A 27,327-nucleotide genomic window follows, 5' to 3' on the forward strand; every position below is an offset into this window, starting at 1 on the left:
TTCCTGTCAAAGGGCACTAAATGAACAGTGGTATATTTGAAATAAACACAGCACAGCGGCCAATTCTAACAAATCAATTGCCGCTGCTGGTGACCTCACACAAGTTGTTATACTTGCATGATGCGCCCTCCAATCACTCCAATAATGACATTTCAAAATGTCCAAGATACGCTTTCAGTCCTTCATTAGCAAAATACAATCTTGGAGCAATGAAACTTCAGGGTAAGTCATTGTAAAGTAAGCTGCAACACAGCAGTCAAATACAGAATGACATCCGCCCGTCCTCAGCTCAAAACTGTGCAGAACAAAGTATGAATACGTAACTTATTCCCTTCGCTTTTACCAGGTCCCCACTCACCAGACTGGTTATCGTAATAAACACGTAACACAGAATACAATGCAGACAGAAAACAGATGCACTGCTCATACACACAGCATTTACAAATGGCAGTAAACTGTTTCTCACCAGACAATTGATGCATCTATTCAGGGTTGTTGTTGTCCCCAAACTGGACTTCCACAACTTCTGTACATCCCAGGACAGAATGCAAATTTCTCTGAACTTGTTTACTCTGATCGTAACACAGAGCTGCTGACTGTGTCCTTAATTCTGCATTAAATATCCCCTAAAACTCTCATTAACTCCCGGTTCCAGTCACAGGCTGTGAGTGTGTCTGGTGTGGTTAGTGTGAGGGTCTCTTTGTCAATCAGTGAGAACAAAGAATTTGACCCACACATCAGACTTATCTTCTATTTCCGGTTTCCGCCTGATTAGGGAAACTAATACTGTCTCTTTACTTTTACAGATAACATTCAAATGAACGTGCAATCGTTCAAAACATAACCAGGCCATTCGGCCCATTTCCTCCTCTCAATTTCCCTGCTTCACAATCCTCCTGCCACCTACTCACTGCACCCAGCAACAGTGCCCCGAACTCCCTGGGCCCTCACGTGTTTATCCAGCCTCCCCATTGCATTCAATCTCTGCTGTTCCATTTCAACCACTCCTGTGGCAATGAGTTCCACATCCTCTTCACTAAATTTCTTGTGGAATTTGTTAAAAATCCGTCTGGAATTACATCACCTCACAAGTCTCCCCATAAATAGAGGTACTTCCTCCACCTGCACACAATCACATACATCACTGATCTACAATTCCTCCATCCTATCACACTGACGTCATATCCAGATGATAATGCACAGCCTGTCCTGTCTTCCCTGTAAGTTTCATCCTCTCAGTAATGGTCTGATATTCAGAAACTTTCCCTGTAATTTACCCCGTGGTTCTGTATTGTCGGTGTGTGTGAGTGATTGCGGGAGTGGGAATTTTCAACACCTGGTAATGATTTGGATGAAATTCAGGATGTGGATAGTAAGTCCAAGTCTAATCCGATTTGTTTTTATTTATTTCAGGAGGAAGCTCGTCGGAACAGAAGGTAGGACAGGCTCTTTACTGAAACCCTGAATGGATTTGTAAAATATTTCAGAAAAGCAATTTATAACCAGCAGTTTAATATTTACAGGATTAATGACGATGTCCAGGAACTGGCAGTGACAGATGAGACCCTACCGGTTGAAAAATTCGATCACCTCTATTTGTTGAACACAGTGCTGAGAGAAACGCTTGATGCCATTAATCGAGGTAAAATTTTCAAAGATTCATTTCTCCTTGTTTATGAAGTTCAATTTAGTTCCAATTTGAGGCAAAGATTGTCTGTAATACTGGGCTGAAGGGGAACTGAAGTTTATTCTACATCAACCCCACCGACTGGGAGGCATCACTGTCATATGGTCAGCTGGAGATGTCAGACCCCTGAACACACCAGCACAGGGTCACAATACAACCAATACACGGGACTGGCAGATGAACCACTGTGTCTCGATCCCAGGCAAATGCACTAACACACCAGGACATAAGTTTGGATTTACCAGAGGAGCTGGGAATTTAATACTGATGATAATATTGCAGGGAATAAAAACAGGTATCAGTGTGGTGACAGGGATTGTCAGGAAAATACACAAGTCCTGCTTGCCCTGTGAGTGCAGACTCTGATTGACGCAGGTCTTCCCCCTTCCGGATCAGCATCTCTCACTGTTGTTAGAGGCAGAAGAGGGGAGTGGTCGTGATCGGGGACTGAATCATCAGGGGAACAGACAGGAGAATCTATTGATGTGAACGGGACACCCGAATGGTATGTTGTCTCCTGGGTGCCAGGGTCAGGGATGCCTCGAATTGTGTCCGCAGCATTTTAGAGAGGGAGGGAAAAGAGCCAGATATTTTGGTAAATTTGTGACAATTACATAGGAAGTAAAAGGAAAGAGGTCCTGAAAATAGAATTTGGAGAGCTTGGTAGAAAGCTCAGAAGCAGCACCCCCAGGGTTGTAATTTCTGGATTGCTGCCTGTGCCACGTGCTGGTGAGGGTAGAAACAGGATAATTTGACAGATAAACATGGCTGAGAAGCTGGTGCTGGGACAGGGATTCAGGTTCTTGGATCATTGGGATCTGTTCTGGTGGAGGAATGACCTGCTCAAAAGGGATGGGTCGCACCTCGACCCAAGTGAGAACAATATTCTCACAAAGAGGTTTTATAGAGCTGTTGGGGAGGGTCTGAACTAATTTGGGTGGGGGGGGATCGGGAACTGGAGTAAAAGGAGAGGACTGATGGTAAAATGCAAAGATAGCGTGCAATCAGACTGTCAGATATGGCGGACAGATGTGAGGACAAAATTGCAGCCAGCAGGGTGAGTATCAGTGTATTAGGGATGCAGAATTAAAAAGGGTAGCAGATACAGTACACAAAGTGTTATATCTCAATGCATGGAGTATGAGAAATAAGGTGGATGATCTTGTTGCTCGATTACAGATTGTCGGGTGTGATGTTGTGGCCATCACGGAATCGTGGCTGAAGGATGGTTGTAGTTGGGAGCTGAATGTTCAAGGTTACACAATGTATCGGAGGAAGGAAGGAAGGCCGATGGGGTGGTGTGGCTCAGCTAGTAAATCAGCAGCAAGATGTGGCATAGGATTGGGAGATGTTGAATCTTGTGGGTTGAGGTAAGGAACTGCAAAAGTAAAAATGACACTGACAGCAGTCATATACATGCCTCCCAACAGTCAGTGTGTTGGGGCCCACAGATTACAACTGGAAATAGAAAAGGCTGATGAAAAGGACAATGTTATGATAATCATGGGATATTTCAACATGCAGGTCAATTGGGAAAATCAGGTTGGTAAAGGATCTCAAGAGAGTGAATTTGTTGAATGCAATGTGATGGCTTTCTAGAGCAGTTTCTCGTTGAGCCTACTCGGGGAACAGCTCTACTGGATTGGGTGTTATGTATTGAACCAGAGGTGGGTAGTTAAAAGAAACCTTAGGAAGCAGTGCTCACAACATGACTGAGTTCAACTTGAAATCTGAGAAGGAGAAAGTAAAGTCTGACGTTGTAGTATTTCAGAGGAGTGAAAGAAATTACAGGGATGCTGGCAGGGATGAGAGCAGAGCAGAAATGGTGTCAGTTTCTGGGGAAATGAGGAAGGTGAAGGATAGATGTATTCCAAAAATAAATAAATACTCAAATGGCAAAATAGTAAAACAGTGGCTGACAATGGAAGACAAGTTAATGTAAGGGCAAAAGAGAGGGCATACAACAAAACAAAAAAAATAGTAGGAAGACAGAGGCTTGGGAAGCTTTTAAATATCTACAGAGAGGAACTGAAAGAATGATTGGGATGAAAAAAATAAATATGAAATTGATTTGAATTGAATTGACTTTATTACTTACATCCTTCATATACATGAGGATTAAAAATCTTTACGTTACATCTCCGTCTAAATTGCAATGTGAAATTTATAGTAATTTATGATGAATAATATGTACAACAGGCTGGTTAATATAACATAGAAATACAGTTCTGTCCACATGAGTTAATCAGTCTGATGGCCTGGTTGAAGAAGCTGTCTCGGAACCTCTTGCTCCTGGCTTTAAATCTGTGGTTTAGATAGCATTCAATCCAAGAGCAGGGATGTGATGCTGAGGCTTTATAAGGCACTGGTGAAGCCTCACCTTGAGTATTGTGAACTTGGGCTCCTCATCAAAGAAAAGATGTGCTGGCATTGCAGAAGGTTCATTTCATAAGGATGATTCCATTAATGAAAGTGTTCTCATACGAGGAACGTTTGACAGCTCTGTGTCTGTACTCGCTGGAATTTAGAAAGATGAGGGGGGATCTCATTGAAACCTTTCGAATGTTGAAAGTCCTAGACAGAGTAGATGTGGAAAGGATGTTTCCCATGGTGGTGGAGTTTAGGACAAGAGGTCACAGCCTCACGATAGAGGGGGGTCTATTTGAAACAAATGCGGGGAAATTTGTGCCAGCAGCTGGTGAATTTGTGGAACTTGTTGGGTGTATTTAAGGCAGAGCTTGATAGGTTCTAGATTGGACACAGCATCAAAGGTTACGGGGAGAAGACCAGGTAGTGGGGCTGAGAACGGAAAAAAAGGATCATCCATGATTGAATGGCAGAGCAGACTCGATAGGCAAACGGCCTAATTCTGCTCCTATGTCTTATGGTGATCAGACCACTACATTGAAGCATCGTGAGAATGAGCTCGGACACACCAACAAGCATTGACATGGGTCAAGATTTCATCTCGGGAGAAGCACACACAGTATAACTGGCCTGGCAAAGCTCCCTCACACACATACACAGGAAGTACTGGCAGATTGTAGTCAGAGCCTCAGAAACGTACGTTGTTATTTCCCTCAGTAACATGGAAACCAGTCTCTTCAGAGACAGTCATTTATTCATTTAAACAACTCAATCAAGTGTGACACACGGCCACAGAAATAGGCACAAACTCCCATTTAGGATTGAAATCTGCCGTCCTTACTCAGTCTGTCTGTTCTGTGGCACTGAGCTGCCCTCTGACGTGACGTCACATCAACACTTCACAGACAGACTCCGGGGTGAGATTCCTCAGGAGGATGATCTGGGAGGGTTTGATGGATGTTGAACTCACGGCCCACTTCATCAATCTGCAAGACTAAGATGTCTTCTTGAGCATGGCCCATTTGTGTGTGTTTGCCCCCCCCCCATCCCTCTAACCATTTCCCATCTGTGTACCTGCCCAAATTTATTTTAAAATATTTTATTTTTACCTGTTTCTACAGCGTCTGAGGGCAAATTCCATTTACCAACCTCCCTCTCTATGAGAATGTTACCCGATAAACCACTCAGAAAAATTTCCCGTCTCAGTTTCAATCCGAGGCCTCTGGTTCTGTACTCACATTTCTTGGAAAAAGAAACGTTATTTAAGCTCCTTATGAATGATTTACCTCGATAAGGGGTCATACCTGAACATCCTATACTACAGCTGAATAGCCCATGCTTATCCACTCTCTGATTTTAACCCAAGCCCCCAGTCCTGGTAACATCCTCCTGAAGCCTCCTGACCAGTGTAATGACATCCTCCCCATATTCGGGAACCGGAAATGCAGATAATGCTCCAAGTGTGGTCTATCATCGACATCAAAGGCCTTGCTGAATTTCATGTGGACAGTGTGGAATAGGCTGATGAATACAGGACTGAAGGTGTTTTTTTAGATTGGGACAAGAAGGGCGGCGTGGGAGCTAAATTCTGAAGGAAGACAGTTTTTTAAAAAAAACTTTGCGTACAAGAACGGCGAGTTTGCGCAGGACAGTGCTGAGAGTTTAAAAAGATGACCACCCTATAGAGTGGGCAGCGGAGTGGATGGCAGCAGAGTGTAGGGCTTTGGCTCAACGGGCTTAAGCGGTAACGAGAAGTGGCGAGAGCGAGGCACCGACTCTTTTTCTCCCCTTGGCAAATCGGCCCGGACGGATGCGGGAACAGCAGGGCACATTAGCTAACGGTTTAAAAAGTTCGTGTGCTTGGTGAAGTAAGTGGGTGAGTAGACCTATCTTTCTTTGTTTCATTCCTGTAGAATTAGGTAGCATGTCTGCAGGGTTAGTGCTTTGTTCAGGGTGTCAGATGTGGGAATCCTGGGAGACCTCCAGCCTCCCTGATAGCCACATCTGCACCAGGTGAACCGAGATTCAGCTCCTCGGAGACCGTGTTAGGGATCTGGAGCTGCAGCTTGATGACCTACTGCTTATGAGAGAAAATGAAGAGGTGATAGACAGGAGCTACAGGGAGGTAGTCATCCCTAGGCTACAGGGGTCAGAAAACTGGGTGACTGCCAGGAGGGGGAAGGGAAATGCCCGGATAGTGGAGAGCACCCCTGTGGCTGCCCCCCTCAGTAACAAGTATATCGTTTCGGATGCTGTTGAGGGGGATGACCTGACAGGGGACGGCCACGGTGACCGGGTCTCTGGCACTGAGCCTGGCGCTGTTGTGCAGGAGGGAAGGAGGAAGAAGAGGAATGCGGTAGTCATAGGGGATTCCATAGTCAGGGGAACAGACTGGAGATTCTGTGAGCCTGGTAGAGATACCCGCATGGTGTGCTGCCTCCCAGGTGCCAGGGTACGGGATGTCTCGGATCGGGTCCAGAATATTCTGAAGGGAGAGGGCGAGCAGCCAGCTGTCGGGTTACACCTGAATCCGAAGGGGATTTATATCATAGAGGGAATGTTTAATAGAGATGTTAGGGAGGGTTTAAACTAATATGGCAGGGGGATGGGAAACCGGAATGATAGAGCACATGAGGGGAAAAACAGAAATATATCTAAGATAGTGAGCAGTAAAGATGTCAGGAAGGACAGGCAGGTGATGGAGCAAATTTGTAGCCACTGGGATGAGTTGCAGTGCAATCAAAACAAAAACTATCAAATACTGGACTTAAATACACACAGCATAAGGAATAAGCTGGATGATCTTGTCGTACAGCTACAGATTGGCAGGTATAATTTTGTGGCCATCACTGAGACGTGGCTAAAGGATGCATGTCTCTGAGAGCTGAACGTCTACACGGTGTATCGGAAGGATAGGCAGGTGGCAGAGGGGGTGGCGTGGCTTTATTGGTAAGAAATGGTATTAAATCTTTAGAAAGAGGTGACATAGGATCGGAAGGCGCAGAAGCTTTATGGGTTGAGCTAAGAAATGGCAGGGGTAAAAGGACCCTGATGGCAGTTATATACAGGCCTCCTAACAGCTGCAGTGAGGTGGACTATAAATTACAACAGGAAATAGAAAAGGTTTGCCAGAAGGGCAGTGTTATGATAATTGTGGGGGATTTTAACATGCAAGTGGATTGGGAAAATCAGGTCGACACTGGATCTCAAGACAGAGAATTTGTAGAATGTCTACGAGATGGCTTTTCAGAACAGCTTGTTATTGAGCCCACTAGGGGATCAGAGGTACTGGATTGGATATTCTGTAATGAACCAGAGGTGATTAGAGAGATTGAGGTGAAGGAACCGTTAGGAGGCAGTGATTGTAATATGATTGAGTTCATTTGACAAAGAGAAGCTGAAATCCGATTTGTCGGTATTTCAGTGGAGTAAAGGAAATTACAGTGGCACGAAAGAGGAACTGGCCAAATTTGACTGGAAAGGGACACTAGCAGGAGGACGGCAGAGCAGCAGTGGCTGGAGTTTATGCGAGAAATGAGGAATGTGCAAGACAGATATATTCCAAAAAAGAAGAAATTTTCAAATGGAAAAAGGATGCGACTGTGGCTGACAAAAGAAGTCAAAGCCAAAGTAAAAGCAAAGGAGAGGGCATTCAAGGAAACAAAAATTAGTGGAAAGACAGAAGATTAGGAAGTTTTTAAAAGCTTACAAAAGGAAACTAAGAAGGCCATTAAGAGGGAAAAGATGAACTATGAAAGGAAGCTAGCAAATAATATCGAAGAAGATACTAAAAGCTTTTTCAAGTATATAAAGAGTAAAAAAACAGGTGAGAGTGGATATAGGACCGATAGAAAATGATGCTGGAGAAATTGTAATGGGAGATAAGGAGATGGCTGAGGAACTGAACGAGTATTTGCATCAGTCCTCACTGATGAAGATATCAGCAGTATACCGGACACTCAAGGGTGTCAGGGAAGAGAAGTTTGCGCAGTCACAATTACGACAGAGAAAGTACTCAGGAAGCTGAATAGGCTAAGGGTAGATAAATCTCCAGGAGCAGATGGAATGCACCCTTGTGTTTTTGAAGGAAGTAGCTGTGGAGATTGTGGAGGCATTAGCAATAATCTTTCAAAAGTCAATAGACCCTGGCATGGTTCCGGAGGAGTGGAAGATTGCAAATGCCACTCTGGTATTTAAGAAGGGGGCAAGGAAGCAAAAAGTGAATTATAGACCTGTTAGCTTGAGAAATTGTTGGGAAGTTCTGGAGTCAATTGTCAAGGATGAGGTTACGGAATACCTGGAGGCATATGACAAGATAGGCCAAACTCGGCATGGTTTCCTTAAAGGAAAATCCTGCCTGACAAACCCATTGAAATGTTTTAAGGTAATTACAAGTAGGCTAGGCAAGGGAGATGCAGTGGATGTTGTGTATTTGGATTTTCAGAAGGCCTTTGACAAGGTGCCACACATGAGGCTGCTAAACAAGATAAGAGCCCATGGAATTACTGGAAATTTACATATGTGGATAGAGCGTTGGCTGATTGTCAGGAAACAGAGAGTGGGAATAAAGGATCCCATTCTGGTTGTCTGCCAGTTACCCGTGGTGTTCCACAGGGGACAGTGTTGGGGCCGCTTCTTTTTACGTTGTATATCAACGATTTGGATTATAGAATACATGGCTTTGTGGCTAAGTTTGCTGATGATACAAAGATAGGTGGAGGGGATGGTAGTGCTGAGGAAACAGAGAGTCTGCAGAGAGACTTGGATAGATTAGGAGAATGGTCACAGAAGTGGCAAATGAAATACAATGTTGAAAGGTGTATGGTCATGCACGTTGGTAGAAGAAATAAACGGGCTGACTATTATTTAAATGGAGAGACAATTCAAAGTTCTGAGATGCAATGGGACTTGGGAGTGCTCGTGCAGGATACCCTTAAGGTTAACCTCCAGGCTGAGTCGGTGGTGAAGAAGGCGAATGCAATGTTGGCATTCATTTCTAGAGGAATAGAGTATAGGAACAGGGATGTGATGTTGAGGCACTGGTAAGACCTCACTTGGAATACTGTGTGAAGTTTTGGGCTCCTTATTTAAGAAAGGATGTTCTGACATTGGAGAGGGTTCAGAGAAGATTGACTAGAATGATTCCAGGAATGAGAGGGTTAACATACGAGGAACATTTGACTGCTCTTGGACTGTACTCCGTGGAGTTTAGAAGAATGAAGTGGAACCTCACAGAAACATTTCGAATGTTAAAAGGCATGGACAGAGTGGTTGTGGCAAAGTTGTTTCCCATGGTGGGGGACTCTAGTACGAGAGAGCATGACTTAAAGATTGAAGGGCACCCATTCAGAACGGAGATGCGAAGAAATTTTTTTAGCCAGAGGGTGGTGAATCTGTGAATTTCTTGCGGCAGTGGAGGCCAGGTCATTGGGTGTATTTAAGACAGAGATTGATAGGTATGTGAGTAGCCAGGGCATCAAAGGTCATGGGGAGAAGGTGGTGGAGTGGGACTAAATGGGAGAATGGATCAGCTCATGATTAAATGGTGGAGCAGATTCGAAGGGCCGGCTTCTGCTTATTTGACTTATGGTCTTATTTGAATCCACCAGTATACGTAATAAGGACCTTGTAGCACAGGTAGAGTTTGACAGGTACAAACTTAGGCAGGTACGACTTTGGTCGAAGGAATAAAGGCATAGACAATTCTGCAAACAGGGCGAAATTCAAAAATCAGAGGTGCAAAGGGACATGGGTGTCCTTGTGCAGGATTCCCTGAAGGTTAACTTGCAGTTTGTGTCAGTGGTAAGATTGGCGAACTCAATGTTTGCTTTCATTTCGAGAGGATTAGAGTACAAGAGCAAGGATGTAATGCTGAGGTTTTATAAGGCATTGGTCAGACCACACGGAGTATTGTGAACAGTTTTGGGTCCCTTCTATTGGAAAACGTACTGGCATTGGAGGGGGTCCAGAAGATTCACAAGAATGATTCTGGGAATGAAAGAGTTAACATATTAGGAGTGTTTGATGGTTCTGGGCCTGTACTCACCGGAGTTTAGCAGAATGGCTGATTTATTATCCCTCTCAACCCTATTCTCCCACTTCCTCCCCATAACTTTTGAGACTCTGACTAATCAAGAAGTTTACTTATTAACTTCGCTTTAAAAATCAAATAGGAGAAAATCTGCAGATGCTGGTAATCCAAGCTACACAGGTCCTGATGAAGGGTCTCTCCAGATCTCTCTGACACCTGTCTGGAGAGAGTTGATGTTGGGAGGATGTGGGTGGGTCGAGAACGGTAAGCACAGGCTCCGACTATAGGGATGTCCATTTAGGACAGAGATGAGGAGGAATTCTTTTATCCACAGGATAGTGAATCTGCCACAGGCAACTGTGGAGGCCAAATAATTGAGTATATTTAAAGCAGAGTAACACACACAAATTGTTGGGGGAACAGCAGGCCGGGAAGTTTCTGTGGAAAAGAGTAAACAGGTTCAGACTGAAACCCTTCATCGAGACCTGTGTTGCTTCAGGGTTCCTGCAAATTCATCCCCTGTCCTAATGAGGGGCTGCGGGGGATGGGGTTGTGGGAAAGGGGACAAAGTCTTCCTCATCTGCCATCTTTGCCCCCTCCAGCTTCTCATTACGTCTACACACTCAGTTCACCCACGGGCTTTCCACCCCTCCTCCTCCTGGTTCAATCTGCCATTCATCTCTCCCCTACTGGTTCCCATTATCACCTCCTTTACTGTCTCAAACCATCACACTCCCCCACTTCACACTCACAAATAAATGTGAACATTGTATGAAGGGTCTGTTCCTGTGCTGTACTGCTCTATGTTCTCTGTTCCCAGTTTCGGAGAATGAGAGGAGATCTCATGGAAACACAAAATTCTCTCAGGGGTCAACAGGCAGGAGAGAGGGAGGATGTTTCCCCTGTCCAGCATAAAACCCTTGGGGAGACATTATTATTTGACTCACTTTTGTCGAGGCCTTTCCCACGGTCCCCGGGGCCGCGCTGACCGGGTCTCCACCCGATCCCCGGGGCCGCACTGCCCGAGTCTCTCCCCGATCCCCGGGGCTGCGCTGTCCGAGTCTCCCCCCGATCCCGGGGCCGCGCTGCCCGAGTCTCTCCCCGATCCCCGGGGACTCTTTAATTCTCTGCTTCTCCCCCCAGTCTCTGTCACCCTGGATCTGGAAACGGCGCATCCGCGGCTCGAGGTGTCTGAGGATCGGAAGAGTGTGAGACGGACCGGGACCCGGAGGGATCTCCCTGACACCGGGAAGAGATTCACAATCTGGCTTTGTGTGCTGGGATCGGCGGGATTCACGTCGGGGAGACATTATTGGGAGGTGGAGGTGACGGAGATTCGGTTCTGGTGTCTGGGAGTCGCCGCAGAGTCTGTGAAGAGGAAGGGACGGGTCAGACTGAGTCCGGAGACCGGATTCTGGGTCATCGGGCGGGTTGGTGACGTGTTACATCGGGATTGTGACATGTCCCGCGTTCTCCCCTCCCCCAAGTCCCGTCTCGCTGCCGGTCCCATCCCCGGGAGGGTGGGAGTTTATCTCAGTTACGAGTCCGGGACAGTTTCATTTTACAACCCCGAGACCAAGTCCCATCTCCACACCTTCGCTGGGAATAAATTCACGGAGAAACTTTATCCTTTCTTCCGGACAGTGGATGAAAACCAGTGGCTGAGAATCAGCTCCGGTTCCGCTCCGGGTCTGTAAACGGGTCGGGTCCCGGGAACGGCGTCAGGAGTAAAGTCCCTGCAAATATAAATGTGCGGAGAGTGCAGCTGAATACATGGCTAAGGAGATGGTGCAGGAGGGAGGGCTTCATGTTTCTGGACAATTGGGCTTTGTTCCCGGGAAGGTGGGGCCTGTTCCGACGGGACGGTTTGCCCCTGAACTGGAGGGGGACTAACATCCTTGCGTGTAGATTTGCCAGTGCTGCTCCAGGGAATTTAATCTAGATTTGCAGAGGGAGGGGAACCAGAGTGTTAGAGCAGATAGTGAGGTGGAGGAGGATAAAGGTCATGCGAGAACTGCATGTACAGACAGAAATCAAAGGTTTATACATTAGATTGTAAATTAATTTTCAGAAATTTAGAAATTATAGAAAGCAAAGATTTCCAAAAGAAAATAATGAAGAACATGACCAGAAATATGTGAAAAAGTGGCTACTTCAGATTTACACCTATCGCAATAATTGTTTATGTTAGGAAATATTTTGGATAGTCTCTCCTGTGTTAAATAGTAACAGTGAACAATTTTAAATTGAATTAAACAGTTATTGGCACATATCAAAGAAGATTTTTTTTGCAGATTTATTTATTTTCATTTATTTTGTGATGGTCGATTGATGACTTTTGAAGAGTTAATTAGCAAATATTCTCTCTCTCTCATACACACTTTCTGCAATATCTTCAGGTTAGACATTTTTTACAAAAATAATTAAGTTCCCATATATGCAAGAATCTGATTTGTTGGATACTATTTGGAATATGAATCCTTTAGTAAGAGGTTCAATAGGTAGAATGTATAATTTATTTTTAATACATTAATACAAAAAGATAACTTCTTACCTAAGGTTTATACATGATAGAAATATTCGTTGTTTCAGACGTGATAGAGGGGGAGGGATGAAAGGGGGAGGAGTGGCATTACTAGTCAGGGAAAATATCACAGCTGTGCGTAGACAGGACAGCCCGGAGGGCTTGTCTACAGGGGCCATATGGGTGGAGCTGAGGAACGGGAAAGGTGTGACCACACTAATAGGGGTGTATTACAGACCGCCCAATAGTCAGAGAGAATTGGAGAAACAAACCTGTATAAAGATAGTAGACCGATGTAAGAAACAGGAAGTTGTAATAGCAGGGGATTTTAACTTTCCACATGTTGACTGGGACTCCCAAACTGTAAAAGAGCTAGATGGCTTGGAGTGTGTGAAATGTTTTCAGGAAAGTTTTCTAAATCAATATATAGAGGTACCTACGAGAGAGGATGCAATACTTGAGGCGCACATGTTGGGTCCAGTGACCATAATGTCATTAGTTTCAAGTTCATTACGGATAAGGATAGGTCTGGTCCTAGCAGAAGGGCTAATTGGGTGGAAATGAAAAAAGATCTAGGAAGAGTGGATTGGGATAAGTTTTTTTTTCCCCTGACAAGGATGTTTTCAGTAAGTGGAAGGCCTCCAAATGTGAAATTTTGAGGGTGCAGAGTTTGCATTTTCCTGCCAGGATTAAAGACAAAGTTAACAGGCATAGGGAACCTTGGTTTTCAAGAGATATTGGCGATCTGGTTAAGAAAAAGAGAGAAGTGTATAGCAGGTAGAGTCAACAAAGAGCAAATGATTTACTTAAAGAGTATAGAGAATGGAAGAAAATACTAAAGAAGGAAATCAGGAAGGAAAAAAAGAAGACATGAGGTGGCTTTGGCAGATAATGTGAAGGAAAACCTGAAGGGTTTCTACAAGTATATTAAGAGTAAAAGGATACTAAGAGACAAAATTGGTCCCCTAGGAGATCAGAGTGGTCGTCTATGTGTGGAGCCTTACGAGATGGGGGAGATCTTAACCAGTTTTTTTGCATCAGTATTTACTCAGGAAACTGGCATAGTGTATATGGAAGGAAGGGAAACAAGCAGTAGTGTCATGGAACAAATAGAGATTAAAGAGGAGGAGGTGCTTGCTGCCTTACAGCGCATAAAGGAAGATAAATGCCCCGGGCCTGACTTGATATTTTCTCGGACCTTGAAAGAGACCAGTGTAGAAATTGCAGGGGCACTGACAGAAATATTTAAAATGTCCTCAGCCACGGGTGCAGTGCCGGAGGATTGGAGGGTAGCTGTTGTTATTCCGTTGTTTAAAAAAGGCTCCAATAGTAAACCAGGTAATAACAGGCCTGTGATCCTGACATCAGTAGTATGTAACTTATTGTAAGATGTTCAGAGAGATCGGACTTAGAAGTATTTGGACAGCCAAGGGCTGATTAAGGATAGTCAGTATGGCTTTGTGCATGGTAGATCGTGTTTAATGAATCTTGTAGAGTTTTTCGAGGAGGTTACCAGCAAAGTAGGTGAAGGAAAGGCTGTGGACGTTGTCTACATGAACTTTAGTACGGCCTTTGACAAGGTCCCGCATGGGAGGTTAGTTCAGAAAGGTCAGACATGAGGAATCCATGGAGAGGTTGGAGAGATTGAAAGAGTGCAGAGATTTACTAGGATGTTGCCAGGTCTTCAGGAGTTGAGTTACAGGGAAAGATTGAACAGGTTAGGACTTTATTCCTTGAAGCGTAGAAGAATGAGGGGGGGATTTGATAGAGGTTTACAATATTATGGGGGGTATAGACAGTAAATGTGAGTAGGTTCTTTCTATTTAGATTAGGAACGATAAATACGAGAGAACATGGTTTTAGGGTGAAAGGGGAAAGCTTTAGGGGGAACATTAGGAGGAACTTCTTCACTCAGAGAGTGGTGGGAGTGTGGAACGAGCTGGCATCTGACGTTGTAAATGCGGGCTCACTCTTACGTTTTAAGAATAAATTGGATAGATACATGGATGGGAGAGGTTTGGAGGGTTACAGACTGGGTGCAGGTCAATGGGACGAGTGGAATAAAGTTTCTGCACAGACTAGAAGCTCCAAATGGCCTGTTTTCTGTGCTGTAGCGTACTATGGTTCTATGGAGTGAAATAAACACGACATGAGAATTGTCGATCGATTAATTTTAACTCGTTCACCGCATCCGTCAACCGAACAGAAACACCGGGGATTCAGCAGCAGCTGCAGGCAGCGGGTCCTGAGCTCCCCCGGGTCCTAAAGTCCACCCGAAATGAGACAGGTTAAATGGGACAAGTGGGGGCGGTGCTGACCGGAAAAGACAGTGAAAATTGTTCATTAAGTTCATCTGCCATTTCTTTGTCCCCCATTTCTCCTTCACCAGCATCATTTTCCAGTGGTCCAGTATCAACTCTCATCTCCCTTTCACTCTTCATGTAACTGAAAACTAAACTTTTAGTATCCTGATTTATATTATTGGCCAGTTTGCCCTCATATTTCGTCTATGGCTTTTTTCATTGCCTTTTGTTGGATTTTAAGAGCATCCCAATAATCCAACATCCCACTCACCTTTGCTACTTTATATGCCATTTCCTTAGGTTTAACACAATTATTACATGCCTTTTCCAGCTCAAACTGTGAATTAATTTAAAGTCAGTCCCATAATTTGATGGCTTTTATCTGAAAACTATCTACCCTCGCAAAGATTGTACTGAAGACTGTATTTGATTTTTCTTCAGCCTTATACGCTTCACATTGAAATAGTATGTGTTTCGACAGTTTCATTATGACTGTTTCATAATGAAGTTTCATAATTTCTAAGTCGAGTCAATATCATTACTTCCCTTGTTTTAAGACCTTCTTCTATAAACCCAGTAGGTTTATGTATTCTGTAAAGGTGTCTGTCCTTATGTCCATTATCCTACAAGTCTTACAGTAGGCCCCTAATTCTTAAAAGTACCAATTCTTTAGCTTCTCATTTGCTAAGTGGAAGGTCTCTATCCACAGCTTTACATTTAACAGCTTTTGTTGCTAAACAGTCAACCCCATCATTTCCCTCAACAGTGTGATTTGCAGGGCCCATAATGTGCAGACATAAATCAAACTTTATATATGAAATACCATTTGACGAGATTCCAACAGTCAATCTGACTGTGGTGAACTACATATACCTGTTGGACACGCCCCCCCCCCCCCCCCCCCCCGCTGACAGCTCCTGTGGCTCCTCCCACGGACCTCGGTATAAAGGCGATTGGAGCCTGAGCCCCGGCCTCAGTCTCCAGGATGTAGTGTGGCGGTCAATTGCTGCTTGTTCTTTCTTCCAGCCAATAAAAGCCTATATCTCGCCTCACGTCTCGGAGAGTTATTGATGGTTCATCAATTTTATTGGCTGGAAGTTTTAAAACATGGAAAGTATTTTACGTCCGGAAAAATTAGACTTGGACCCCCAAGCCCCAGAAGCAGCTCTTGCCTTTGAACTCTGGCTTGCATGCTTCCAATCATAGTTGGAAGCGATTCCAGTGACTGAGCCTGCCACAATGTACAAAATACTACTATCCAGAAAAAGTCCAAAAGTATTCTCCCTTATCAGAGACCTGCCGACCTACCAAGGGGCACGGGACGCCCTCAAAAGACAGTACCTACGGCCGGTGAACACTGTCTACGCAAGACATCACTTAGCGACGCGGCGACAGCGACCTGACGAGTCGAGCGGGCAGTTTCTCCGAGCGCTACATACGCTCGTGCGAACTTGCGACTGCAGAGGATTGACGGCGGAACAACATGCGGAGCTGCTATTACGGGGCCTTCGTTACGGGGATCTGGTCAGTGTACGTGCACCAGCGGCTGCTGGAAAATGCCAATCTTACCTTACGCTCGGCGATCGAGACGGCCGACACGCTGGAGGCTGCTCTGCACAATGCTGACGCTGTCCAGCCGCGCGATCCCCTACCGGAATTCACCACCGCCGCTGCCAGTCGCGAGTCCACGAACTCCCCGAAACCGATCACAGCTGCTGCCAGTCGTAAGTCCGCGGAGTGTTACTTCTGCAGACTCGAAAAGCACTCCCGAAAACGCTGCCCGGCCCGAGAAGCGACCTTTTCCTGCTGCGGGAAGAAGGGCCACTTCGCCAAGGTCTGTAAGTCTGAACCGCGAGTGGGGTCGGGCAGCGCTGCATGTGAGGCATGGGAGCCACCATCTTGGTCGCGGCCATCTTGCCTGCCTGCCTCGTGCGAGGCATGGGGGCGGCCATCTCAGTCGGCACCACATCGCCCCGCCCCCGACCCACCGGTGCTTACCGGGCACCAAGACGGTGGTTCAACTCTGGCCTCCGTAATCCTTGACCAAAGCGTCCCACAGCAGCTTGCAAGGTCAATGATGGACATCCTGGTGGAGGGGCACAGTACTAGTTGTCTGTGTGACACGGGCAGCACTGAGAGTTTTATTGACCCGGACATGGTGCAACGCTGCTAACTCGTGACACGGCCGGTTAGCCAGAGGGTCACCATGGCTTCCGGGTCGCATTCCACAGAGATCCGGGTGGGTTGTGTAGCGACATTGGTGGTGCAGGGCACAGAATATCGGAACTTTGCGCTACTGGTCATGCCTCAACTGTGCGCGCCTGTGCTATTGGGGCTGGACTTCCAGAGCCACCTCGAAAGTGTGATTATGGCATATGACGAGCCCCTCCCACCACTTACTGTCAGAAATCCTCAGTTTGGTGGGACTTCGCCATATACCCCGCTACTGACCACACACACACACCGACCCACACATCCCACCCAGCACCATGCCGACAGCTGCGCTACTGACACCACTTGCAGCCTCTCCACCCTCAAGATCCCACCCCACCGCTGTTCGCCAACCTGACCCCCGACTGTAAACCTGTGGCAACTAAAAGCAGGAGGTACAGCGCGTGGGACAGGGCCTTTATTCAGTCGGAGGTGCAGCGGCTGCTCAGGGACGGGATCATTGAGCCAAGCACAAGTACTTATAAAAGTACCGCTATATTTCATAAAATTCTTCATGGGAAAGTTCGACGCCGGGGGAATCGAAGGACAACGACGTGGAAGAGAATTTAAATCGCTTTAAAAAGTCTCTCCTTTTAAAAGGACTGTGAGCTTTTGAACTTTCGGCATACCGCGTTAAAGAACTGTTTACTTTCGGCATACCGCTTTAAAGAACTGTTCTTTTTCAATACCGCTTTAAGAACTGTTTGAATTGCAGCGCTATTAAGAATGTGAATGTGCCGCACAGCAGCTGAATTCCGGTTGAGCTAGCGTTTGTTTATTTTGGGGGGGGGTTTGTTTTCAGTGTTTAATAAACGTGTTATTTGTTATAAAAACCCTTGTCTAACTCATATATATTTATTGTTGCCTGAATACGTAACACACTGAAAAACATATCCCTACATTGTTTAACCTCTTCACTTAAATTATCCTGATTGTGAATCTCAGCAAATGCCCCAACCAGTAACACAACCTTCCCTGTTTCAGTAACAATCATTTTGCCCTCATTAATATTGGAATATTAACACTGGAATATTATGATCCCCAGAAATCCCCCCATTTTCTAAATCATATCCCAAACATCCCCAAGTTTGATATCCCTTCCAATTTTATCTCCATATAACCTCCAGTAAATCGCCTCCTTCCTCACCACGGCCTTTGCCCTTTTATTGTTAATAATGTAACTCGGAGACTGATGCACCATCACATAAAAACTCACATTTCTCCCAATTTGCTTCCTGTCCCGTTATAAATCCAAATCCAAACTCATAAAGACAGGAAGGCTGACTGACGTTCACATAAACTAATCACCCTCTGAGTTCCCTTTGAGCGACAGTCACTACAGCCAATGACAGCAGGGGTCAGTGTTACGTCTGAGCTACGATAGGCTAGAGGAAATCGGCCCATAATCAGCCCCTCCTCTTCCGCTCCATCGCCTTGGCGGAAATCAGCGATTCGCTTCTGTCGGTGTCGCCGGCCTCGGCGCCAACAAGGACGTGTGTGATTCCCCTTCGCGCTTCAGTGGGTCTGTTTCGGTGACGTCTGTGGTGGGTGACGAAACATGCTTTGACAGGGAGCGCGCGATGACAAATGACTACAACTCCCAGAAGGCCCCACTGATGACATTGTGGTGTTGTTTAGGGGTAAGGTATAAAAGCAAAATGGAGGAAAATGTAATGCATTACGTTTTCTGTACTGTGTCGTGCCTTCAATAAAAAATTAAATTAAAAGAGAGATTCCAGCGAGAATTAGATAGAACATAGAACAATACAGCACAGTACAGGCCCTTCGGCCCACAATGTTGTGCCGACCCTTAAACTCTGCCTCCCTAAGCTTAAATTCCTCCATATACCTGTCCAGTAGTCTCTGAAACTTCACTAGTGTATCTGCCTCCACCAGTGACTCGGGCAGTGCATTCCACGCACCAACCACTCTCTGAGTAGAAAATCTTCCTCTAATATTCCCCTTGAACTTCCCTCCCCTTACCTTAAAGCCATGTCCTCTTGTATTGAGCAGTGGTGCCCTGGGGAAGAGGCGCTGGCTGTCCACTCTATCTATTCCCCTTAATATCAGCTATACCTCTATCATTTGTCCTCTCATCCTCCGTCTCTCCAGAGATTAAAGCCCTAGCTCCCTTAATCTCTGATCATAATCCATACTCTCTAAACCAGGCAGCATTCTGGTAGATCTCCTCTGTACCCTTCCAATGCTTCCACATTCTTCTTGTAGTGACGTGACCAGAACTGGACAGAGTACTCCAAGTGTGGCCCAACAAGAGTTTTATAAAGCTGCATCATTACATCGCGACTCTTAAACTCTATCCCTCGACTTATGAAAGCTAACACCCCATAAGCTTTCTTAACTATTCTGTCTACCTGTGAGGCAACTTTCAGGGATCTGTGGACACGTAGCCCCAGATCCCTCTTCTCCTCCACACTTCCAAGTGTTCTGCCATTTACTTTGTACTCTGCCTTGGAGTTTGTCCTTCCAAAGTGTACCACCTCACACTTCTCCGGGTTGAACTCTATCTGCCACTTCTCAGCCCACTCCTGCATCCTATCAATGTCTCTCTGCAATCTTTGATAATCCTCTGCACTATCCACAACACCACCAACCTTTGTGTCTTCTACAAACTTGCCAACCCATCCTTCTACCCACATCCAGGTCGTTAATAAAAATCATGAAAAGTAGGGATCCCAGAACTGATCCTTGTGGGACACCACTAGTCACAACCCTCCAATCCAAATGTACTCCCTCCACCACAACTCCCTGCTTTCTGAAGGCAAGCCAATTCTGAATCCACCTGGTCAAACATCCCTGGATCCCATGCATTATGACTTTCTGAATAAGCCTACAGTGTGGAACCTTATCAAATGCATTACTAAAATCCATGTAGATTACATCCACTGCACGATCCTCATCTATATACCTGGTCACCTCCAAAAAGAACTCCAGCAGGCTTATTAGACACGATCTGCCCTTCAGAAAGACATGCTGACTGTCACTGATCAGAACATGATTCTCTAAATGCCAGTAAATCCTATCTTTGTGAATCTTTTCCAACAGCTTTCCCACCACAGATGTAAGGCTCAATGGTCTATAATTATCCGGACTATCCGTACTGCCCTTTTTGAACAAGGGAACAACATTTGCCTCCCTCCAATCCTCCGGTACCATTCCCCTGGACAATGAGGACATAATGATCCTAGCCAGAGGCTCAGCAATCTATTTCCTCTCCTCAGATGCAGAACTCTGAAGTGGCAGATGTAGTTCCACACCAATGAAGAGATTCATTTCTGCAGGTCAAATTTGAACACAGAATATAATCAGAATCAGAATCAGACTTTAATCTCTTGGCAGTGTGGATGGTTAGAGAGATCTTGGGGTCCATGTCCATACGACATTCAAAGCTGCTGCGCAGGTTGGTAGTGTTGTTAGGAAGGCGTCTGGTGTGATGGCCTTTGTCAACCGTGGGATTGAGTTCAAGAACTGTGAGGTGATGTTGAAGCTATATTTCAACATAAGGCTGTGGACTTAGTTGGACACCACTTGGCAGAGTTTGTAATAGAAACATCGGTTAAAATTGACACCTTTACCCGGCTGGAAGCAGGAGAAGAATTTATTATCCTGTTAAAAAATTCATCATCATTGAAGTAAGTTCCTTTATCTTATTATAGAAGGGATAGATTTTTCAGAAGCACTGACTTTTTTGTCTTACAATTCTTGCCATCGTTCTCAGCTCTTTGTTTAGTGTGCTGAGGACTTGTATGTTTGTTTGCACTCCAAGATAAACTGAAATTTTGAAATTAAGGTCATTGGTTATTTTTAACTCCTGGAAGAACTCTAAGCATCAGAAATTAAACAGAGTTTCCACAGGAGAAAAAATCAGTCATAATGGGATGGCAGGCAGACTGACAGGGCCTAATGTTCTAATTTTGCTCCTTAACCTCATGGCCCTTCGGTCTATCAACACGTGCAGCCGCATTTGAGGCTCCACGACGATGGGAGACCATAAGATAGAGGAGCAGGATTCGGCCATTCGGCTTGTGACGGGCAGCGCTCGATAAACACACTCCTTACACACGCTAATATTGTCTTGTCGTTCTGTTGTCATTTGGCTGAATGCATGCACTTCCATATCTTCCCTGTTATTTTTAATAAAGTGTTTTAAACCGGGTTGATACGCTCGGGTTGGCTTTGTGGTGCTTTTCCGAACATACACGGTGGAATATTCAAAGTCTCAGGTGATGGGGATGTGCTAATGTGTATATGTTGTTTGTATACCGGATACAGATACATAATTATGCTTATTTTGTAACAGGATTGTAACTACATTGTGGGGTGCATCATGGTCTAATTTGGGTGCAGTCTTCAATAAACTTTGTGGGTAATTAGAGATGGTGTGCCCTGGTTCCCAATAAATGGGGCTGGTCGCTCTTGCAAAAATGTGAGAAGCTATTTCAGACGTTTTTCCATCGAAGTGCCGAAGGGGAAGGTGAGGTGGGAACATTCACTCAGGGGGTGAGAGTGTGGAACGGGCTGCCAGCGCAAGTGGTGGATGCGGCTTCGGTTTCCACATTTAAGAGTGATCTGCACAGGTAATGAGGGCTGGGATTAGGGGAGCGACGCATCCGGTCGATGGGTCGAGGCAGCACGGTAGTTTGGCGTCTGATAGGTGGGATGAATGGCCTGTTTTTGGTTCTATAATTCTGTGTTCACGGTCAGTAGCGACTCTTTAATGGTGTGTCCCGCATTTCTCTCCCTCACGCTGCTTTGGCCATGGTAAAGCGGGTAGGAATCAGTGACCAACGATTCGGTCTGATTCGGCTATTTTTATTTTGTATAAAATTTGTGTTTTTGTCATTTAAATATGACTCGTGGTTCCTACATCACGATAGTAGGATGTCTGCTGATGATCGGTCCTCCCCACTGAGTGTAGCCAGTCTCACAGGTAACTACAATCGAGCTCATCAGTCCAGAAGCTTCTACCCACTGCGTCACTATACGGACACGGTCCCGGAAGAACCCTGAGGATCAGAAATCAAACAGAATTTGCACAGAAGAAGAAATCAGTCATGGTGGGACAGCAGGCAGACTCGATGGGCCTAATGTTCCCATTGTGATCCTTTCTATCATGGCCTTTCGGTCTATCAACCTGTGCAGCTGCTTTGAAGGAATCCTCCAACGTCCTCACATTCAGAAGTGTTGGACTCTGCCGAGGGAGATGGAGGGTTAATGTAGAACTGGCTCGTCTACGGTGAGGGATGTTTACAGCCTTTCCCCGACCGTTTCAAGTTCAAGTTCCAGTTTGCCGTGATCCAGCCGTACACCCGCATACTGGCTGAAACAAAACAATGCCCTGGGTAAATTTCCTACTCTCCCTCTCTAAAACCTCCAGGACTTTCCTATCAGGAGGAGACCAGAACTGACACAAAATTCTCAGTGTCGTCTAACTGGACTTTCAGAGAGCTCAACATGGCCCTTGAGATTAATGTCCCGACTAATGGTCCAACACACCATACGCATTCTTAAACACCCGACCGGCTTCATTGTAAGGATGTGATGATGTGGGCAGCGGGGAAAATATCCCTCTAGGTTTGTCAACCTCCTCGTGGATACACCGTATCCCTTCACTATCCCAACTTTGAGATGGCCCACGTCTTCATTATCCAGGTCCCCCAAGTGTCTTTATTGGGATCTTTCTCCTCATTAACCTCATTTTAAAGTTTGAAGTTACCTGTATGTTCAGCTGGTGGGGTTATTACTGATGGACTGGGAGAGACTGCACAGTTTTGCCCTCTCCTGAGGCTTTCTCAGGGGAATCTGCTGTTTGACCCTCAGACGGGCTCCGTTTAAAGTTGGGATTCTGTGCCTCCCCCTCCCGGAGTGTTCTGCCCAACCCCCAACAGTCCTCGGCACTGTTTTACCAAACCTGTTTGTCTGCTTCGGCTGCAAGTCCTGACTGTTGCTGGGATACCGGCCTGTGTGTTTGCTTAGTCTGCTCGAGGTATGTAACATAGAAAATACAGCTCAATACAGGCCCTTCGGCCCACAAAGCTGTGCCGAGTTAATCCCTACCTTAGAACAGCCTAGTGCTCTATTTTCCTAAGCTCCATATACGCATCCAGGAGTCTCTTAAAATACCCTATTGTTTCCGCCTCCACCACTGCCGCCGGCAGCCCATTCCAAGCATTCACCACAATCTGCGTAAACAAATTTACAACTGACATCTCCTCTGTACCAACTTCCAAGCAGCTTAAAACTGTATCCTCTCGTGCTAGCCATTTCAGCCCTGGGGAAAAAGCCTCTGACTAACCCCACGATCAGTGACTCTCATTATCTTGTACACCGCTATCAGTTAGACGCATTCCTCAGGTTCAGTTTTACGAGAATAGTTGCCCCTTGCAGTGATTCAAACACTGTGTTAGTTATTGACAAGTGGGAGTGATTCACACTGTTATTTTTGTTAAAACCACTATAATCGATGCAAGGTGTCAGACGCCCATCTTTCTGATCACACAAAGAACCCTGCTCCCGCTAGGGAAGGGCAGGATCTGAAAAACCCTGCGGAAAGAGCCTCTTGAATATACCTGTCCTTGACCAGCATTTCGGGTCCTGAGGGAGAGAAGGAGTCTTCCATGCGCTGGGCAGGTCCCTAAATCGGACAGGGGGGTATTTCCACGTTCTTTCTGCACCTGAATCACTCCATCTACTCACATTCACGTCCCAGTGGGATTTTGTACCGCTCGCTAAAATCGGCAAAACCTTCTTCTAGACGACCAATGAACCTAGAGCAATTTGTTTTAGTTGTTTTTGTTTGTAAAGAATAAATATCTGCTGGAGCGTGTTTAATGTTAATGCACTATTCACTTTTTGATACAGGGGGTCCTGAAACAAAATCAATATTCTGATTCCGCCTCACCAACACCCTGACTTCTAAAACAGAACCCATTTCATACCTCGAACGGGCTAAACAAACACATCATGCCGGTATCCCAGCAACAGTAAGGACTTGTAGCCGAGGCAGCCAAACAGGTTTGGTAAAACAATGCCGAGGACTGTTGGGGGTTGGGCAGAACACTCCGGGAGGGGGAGGCACAGAATCCCAACTTTAAACGGAGCTCCTCTGAGAGGCGAACAGCAGATTCCCTTGAGAAAGCGACAGGACAGGGCGAAACAGTGCAGTCTCTCCCAGTCCATAACTAATAACCCCACCACTGACAATTTTAATCTTTAAAATGGATTTGACGAGGAGGAAGAATCCAATAAAGACAAGTGGCGGATCTGGAGAATAAAGAGGTGACCAAATCAAAGTGGCAGGGTCAACGGAGGCGGTATGTCCACTAGGATATCGGCAAACCTAGAGTGGTATTTCCTCCTGCACACATCATCACATTCTTATAACGAAGCTGGTAGGGGGTTGAAGAAAGCGTATGGTATTCTGGCCTTCATTAGTCGGGGCATTTATCTGCAGAACAATGTCGCAAGTCTCTAAAAGTCTAGGTAGGCGACACTGAAAACTCTCTGTCAGTCCAGGTCGCCTCTTGATAGGACAGACGTGGCAGTTGTTCGAGAGGGTGCATATAAAATTGTTGTTTAGTTTTAGCTGCATGCTGAAACACAATAAACTGGAATTGGAGCTTGAAGCGGTCGGGGAAAGGCTGCTGGACTGTAAACATCCATCACTGCAGACGAGCCAGCTCTACATTAACCCTTCATCTCCCTCGGCAGATAATAACACTTCTGAATGTGAAGATATTGGAGGATTCTGTACAAAACAAATCATAGCACAACGGAATGTATTAAAACGATGCAATCAATGTGCAGGGAAAATAAAAGATGCAAATAAAAATAAGAAGACTACATTGTGTTGTAGACTCTGGGAAAGTGAGTCTATAGGTTGTGGAATCAGTTGTAGACTCTGTGAAAGTGAGTCTGTCGGTTGTGGAATCAGTTGTAGACTCTGTGAAAGTGAGTCTGTCGGTTGTGGAATCAGTTGTAGACTCTGTGAAAGTGAATCTGTTGGTTGTGGGATCATTTGTAGACTCTGTGAAAGTGAGTCAGTTGGTTGTGGGATCAGTTGTAGACTCTGTGAAAGTGAGTCTGTCCATTGTGGAATCAGTTGTAGCTTCTGAAAATGAGTCTGTAGGTTGTGGAATCAGTTGTAGAGGAGGCCATGGATAGACATATCAGAATGATAAGTCTCCTCTACTGTCAAAATGAATCCAAACTCAGGTTGGAGGAAGAACACCTTATATACCGATTGGGTAGCCTCCAACCTGATGGCATAAACATTGACTTCTCTAACTTCCGTTAATGCCCCTCCTCCCCTTCTTACCCCATCGCTGACATGTTTCCCTGTTCTCCATCTACCTCTGGTGTCCCCCCCCCCCCTTTCTTTCTCCCGAAGCTTCCCGTCCCATGGTCCTTTCCCTTCTCCAGCTCTGAATCTCTTTCGCCAATCACCTTTCCAGCTCTTAGCTTCATCCCACCCCTTCCGGTCTTCTCCTATCATTTCACATTTCCCCCTCCCCCCACTACTTTCAAATCTCTTACTATCTTTCCTTTCGCTTAGTCCTGACGAAGGGTCTCGGCCCGAAACGTCGACAGCGCTTCTCCTTATAGATGTTGCCTGGCCTGCTGTGTTCCACCAGCATTTTGTGTGTGTTGTTGTTTGAATTTCCAGCATCTGCAGATTTCCTTGTGTTTGCTGTATAGAATAGACAATTGGCTTAGTTGTCCCATGACTGAAATATCACAGACTAGCAGGCATGCATTTACGCCGAGGGAGTTAATTTGAATGGAAATATGCTGGGCAAGTTTTTGTTCACATATTTTGGTGGGTACATGAAATGCTCTCCCAGGGCTGATACTCGAGGCAAGTATGACAGAGGAAATAAAGTTCCTTTTAAATAGGTGTTTGAATGAACAGGGAATGGACAAGTGGGGACTTTATATCAGCAGATGGCATTAGTTTAGTGGGGCATTAAATGATACATTAATGATATGTTTCTGGTCTGTATTGTTCAGTGTTCGATGTTGATCGGAATGTTGTTCCACCCTGGGACTGGATACAGCAAATCCGGCTGATTTTATCAGTTCTTGTGAAATCTTCATCACCATCCACACCCTCATAGCAATAAATCAAACCTACGATACTTTCTTGACAGTTCCACGCAAATTTATTATCAAAACCCGCATACGTTACTACATACCTCATGGGCAGATTCCATTTCTTGTAGCTGCTGAGAAGAAAAAAATCACAACAGAATTTAATAAACTCTATGCAGAGAGTGTCAAAGATGAAGAAACAACCAACGTACATAGAAATAAATTTGCAAATAAAAAGATATGACGATGAAATTGAGTTGTAAACTGCTTGAATGTGAGTCTGTAGGTTGTGGAACGAGTTGAGATTTGTTGGTGATTTAAGTTAGCCACAGTGGTTCAGGAGCCTGATGGTTGTAGGGGAACAACTGGTCCTGAACCTGGTGGCGTCAGACCATAAGGGCCCAGTATCCCTCTCCCAGATGTACTGACGAGAAGAGGGCATGTCCTGAATAGTGGGCGTCTTTTGTCAGTGTTCCATGGGAATGTATAGAATGGTGTGGACGGGTTTGTCTGTGATGGACTGGGCTGTATCCACCCCTTTCTCTACACTTTCTCTTCACTAGATTGCTTTAGTAAACATGACAGGATGTCGTCCAGGAATACAACACCTCACATCTGCGATAGTTAGTCATAAATATTCATTCTGACCTGCCGGGGTATTAAAAGCTGTCTTCCACTCATCCCCTTTATGAATGCGAATTCAGTCAGAAGAGTTCCTCAGGTTCAGTTTTGTGACGATCGTTGGAATAGTCCTGGGAATTTTTTTTTGTTTTGTAAAGAATAAATCTCTGTTGGAGCGTGTATAATGCACTGTTCACTTTCTGACACAGGGGCTCCTGAAACAAAATCAATATTAAGATTCCGCCTCACCAACACCCGATCCAATTGCATTTATAACCCGAACCCCTTACATACCTCGAGCGGAATAAACCAACACACAGGCCGGTATCCTAGCAACAGTCAGGACTTGCAGCCGAAGCAGACAAACAGGTTTGGTAAAACAATGCTGAGGACTGGGCATATTTGCAGACCAATGTGCGAGCGGCATTCAGGAGTAATTCTTTGACTGCCATCTGACCGATCCAAAGAGGTACCG

General features: G+C 45.4%; 1 protein-coding gene across 1 annotated transcript in view; it reads left to right on the top strand.

Annotated features, from left to right (window-relative positions):
• Positions 1–12,270, top strand: part of LOC140722678 (uncharacterized) — a 40,504-nt gene extending 28,234 nt beyond the window's left edge. The window contains exons 4-6 of the mRNA XM_073037383.1: positions 1,414–1,436; positions 1,524–1,642; positions 11,229–12,270. Coding sequence (XP_072893484.1) covers positions 1,414–1,436; positions 1,524–1,642; positions 11,229–11,782 — 696 coding nt within the window. The 3' untranslated portion in view covers positions 11,783–12,270. The remainder of the gene's footprint in view (positions 1–1,413; positions 1,437–1,523; positions 1,643–11,228) is intronic.
• The last annotated feature ends 15,057 nt before the right edge of the window (positions 12,271–27,327 follow it).

Source organism: Hemitrygon akajei, unplaced genomic scaffold (genome assembly GCF_048418815.1).
Source record: "Hemitrygon akajei unplaced genomic scaffold, sHemAka1.3 Scf000083, whole genome shotgun sequence".
NCBI classification, from domain to species: domain Eukaryota; kingdom Metazoa; phylum Chordata; class Chondrichthyes; order Myliobatiformes; family Dasyatidae; genus Hemitrygon; species Hemitrygon akajei.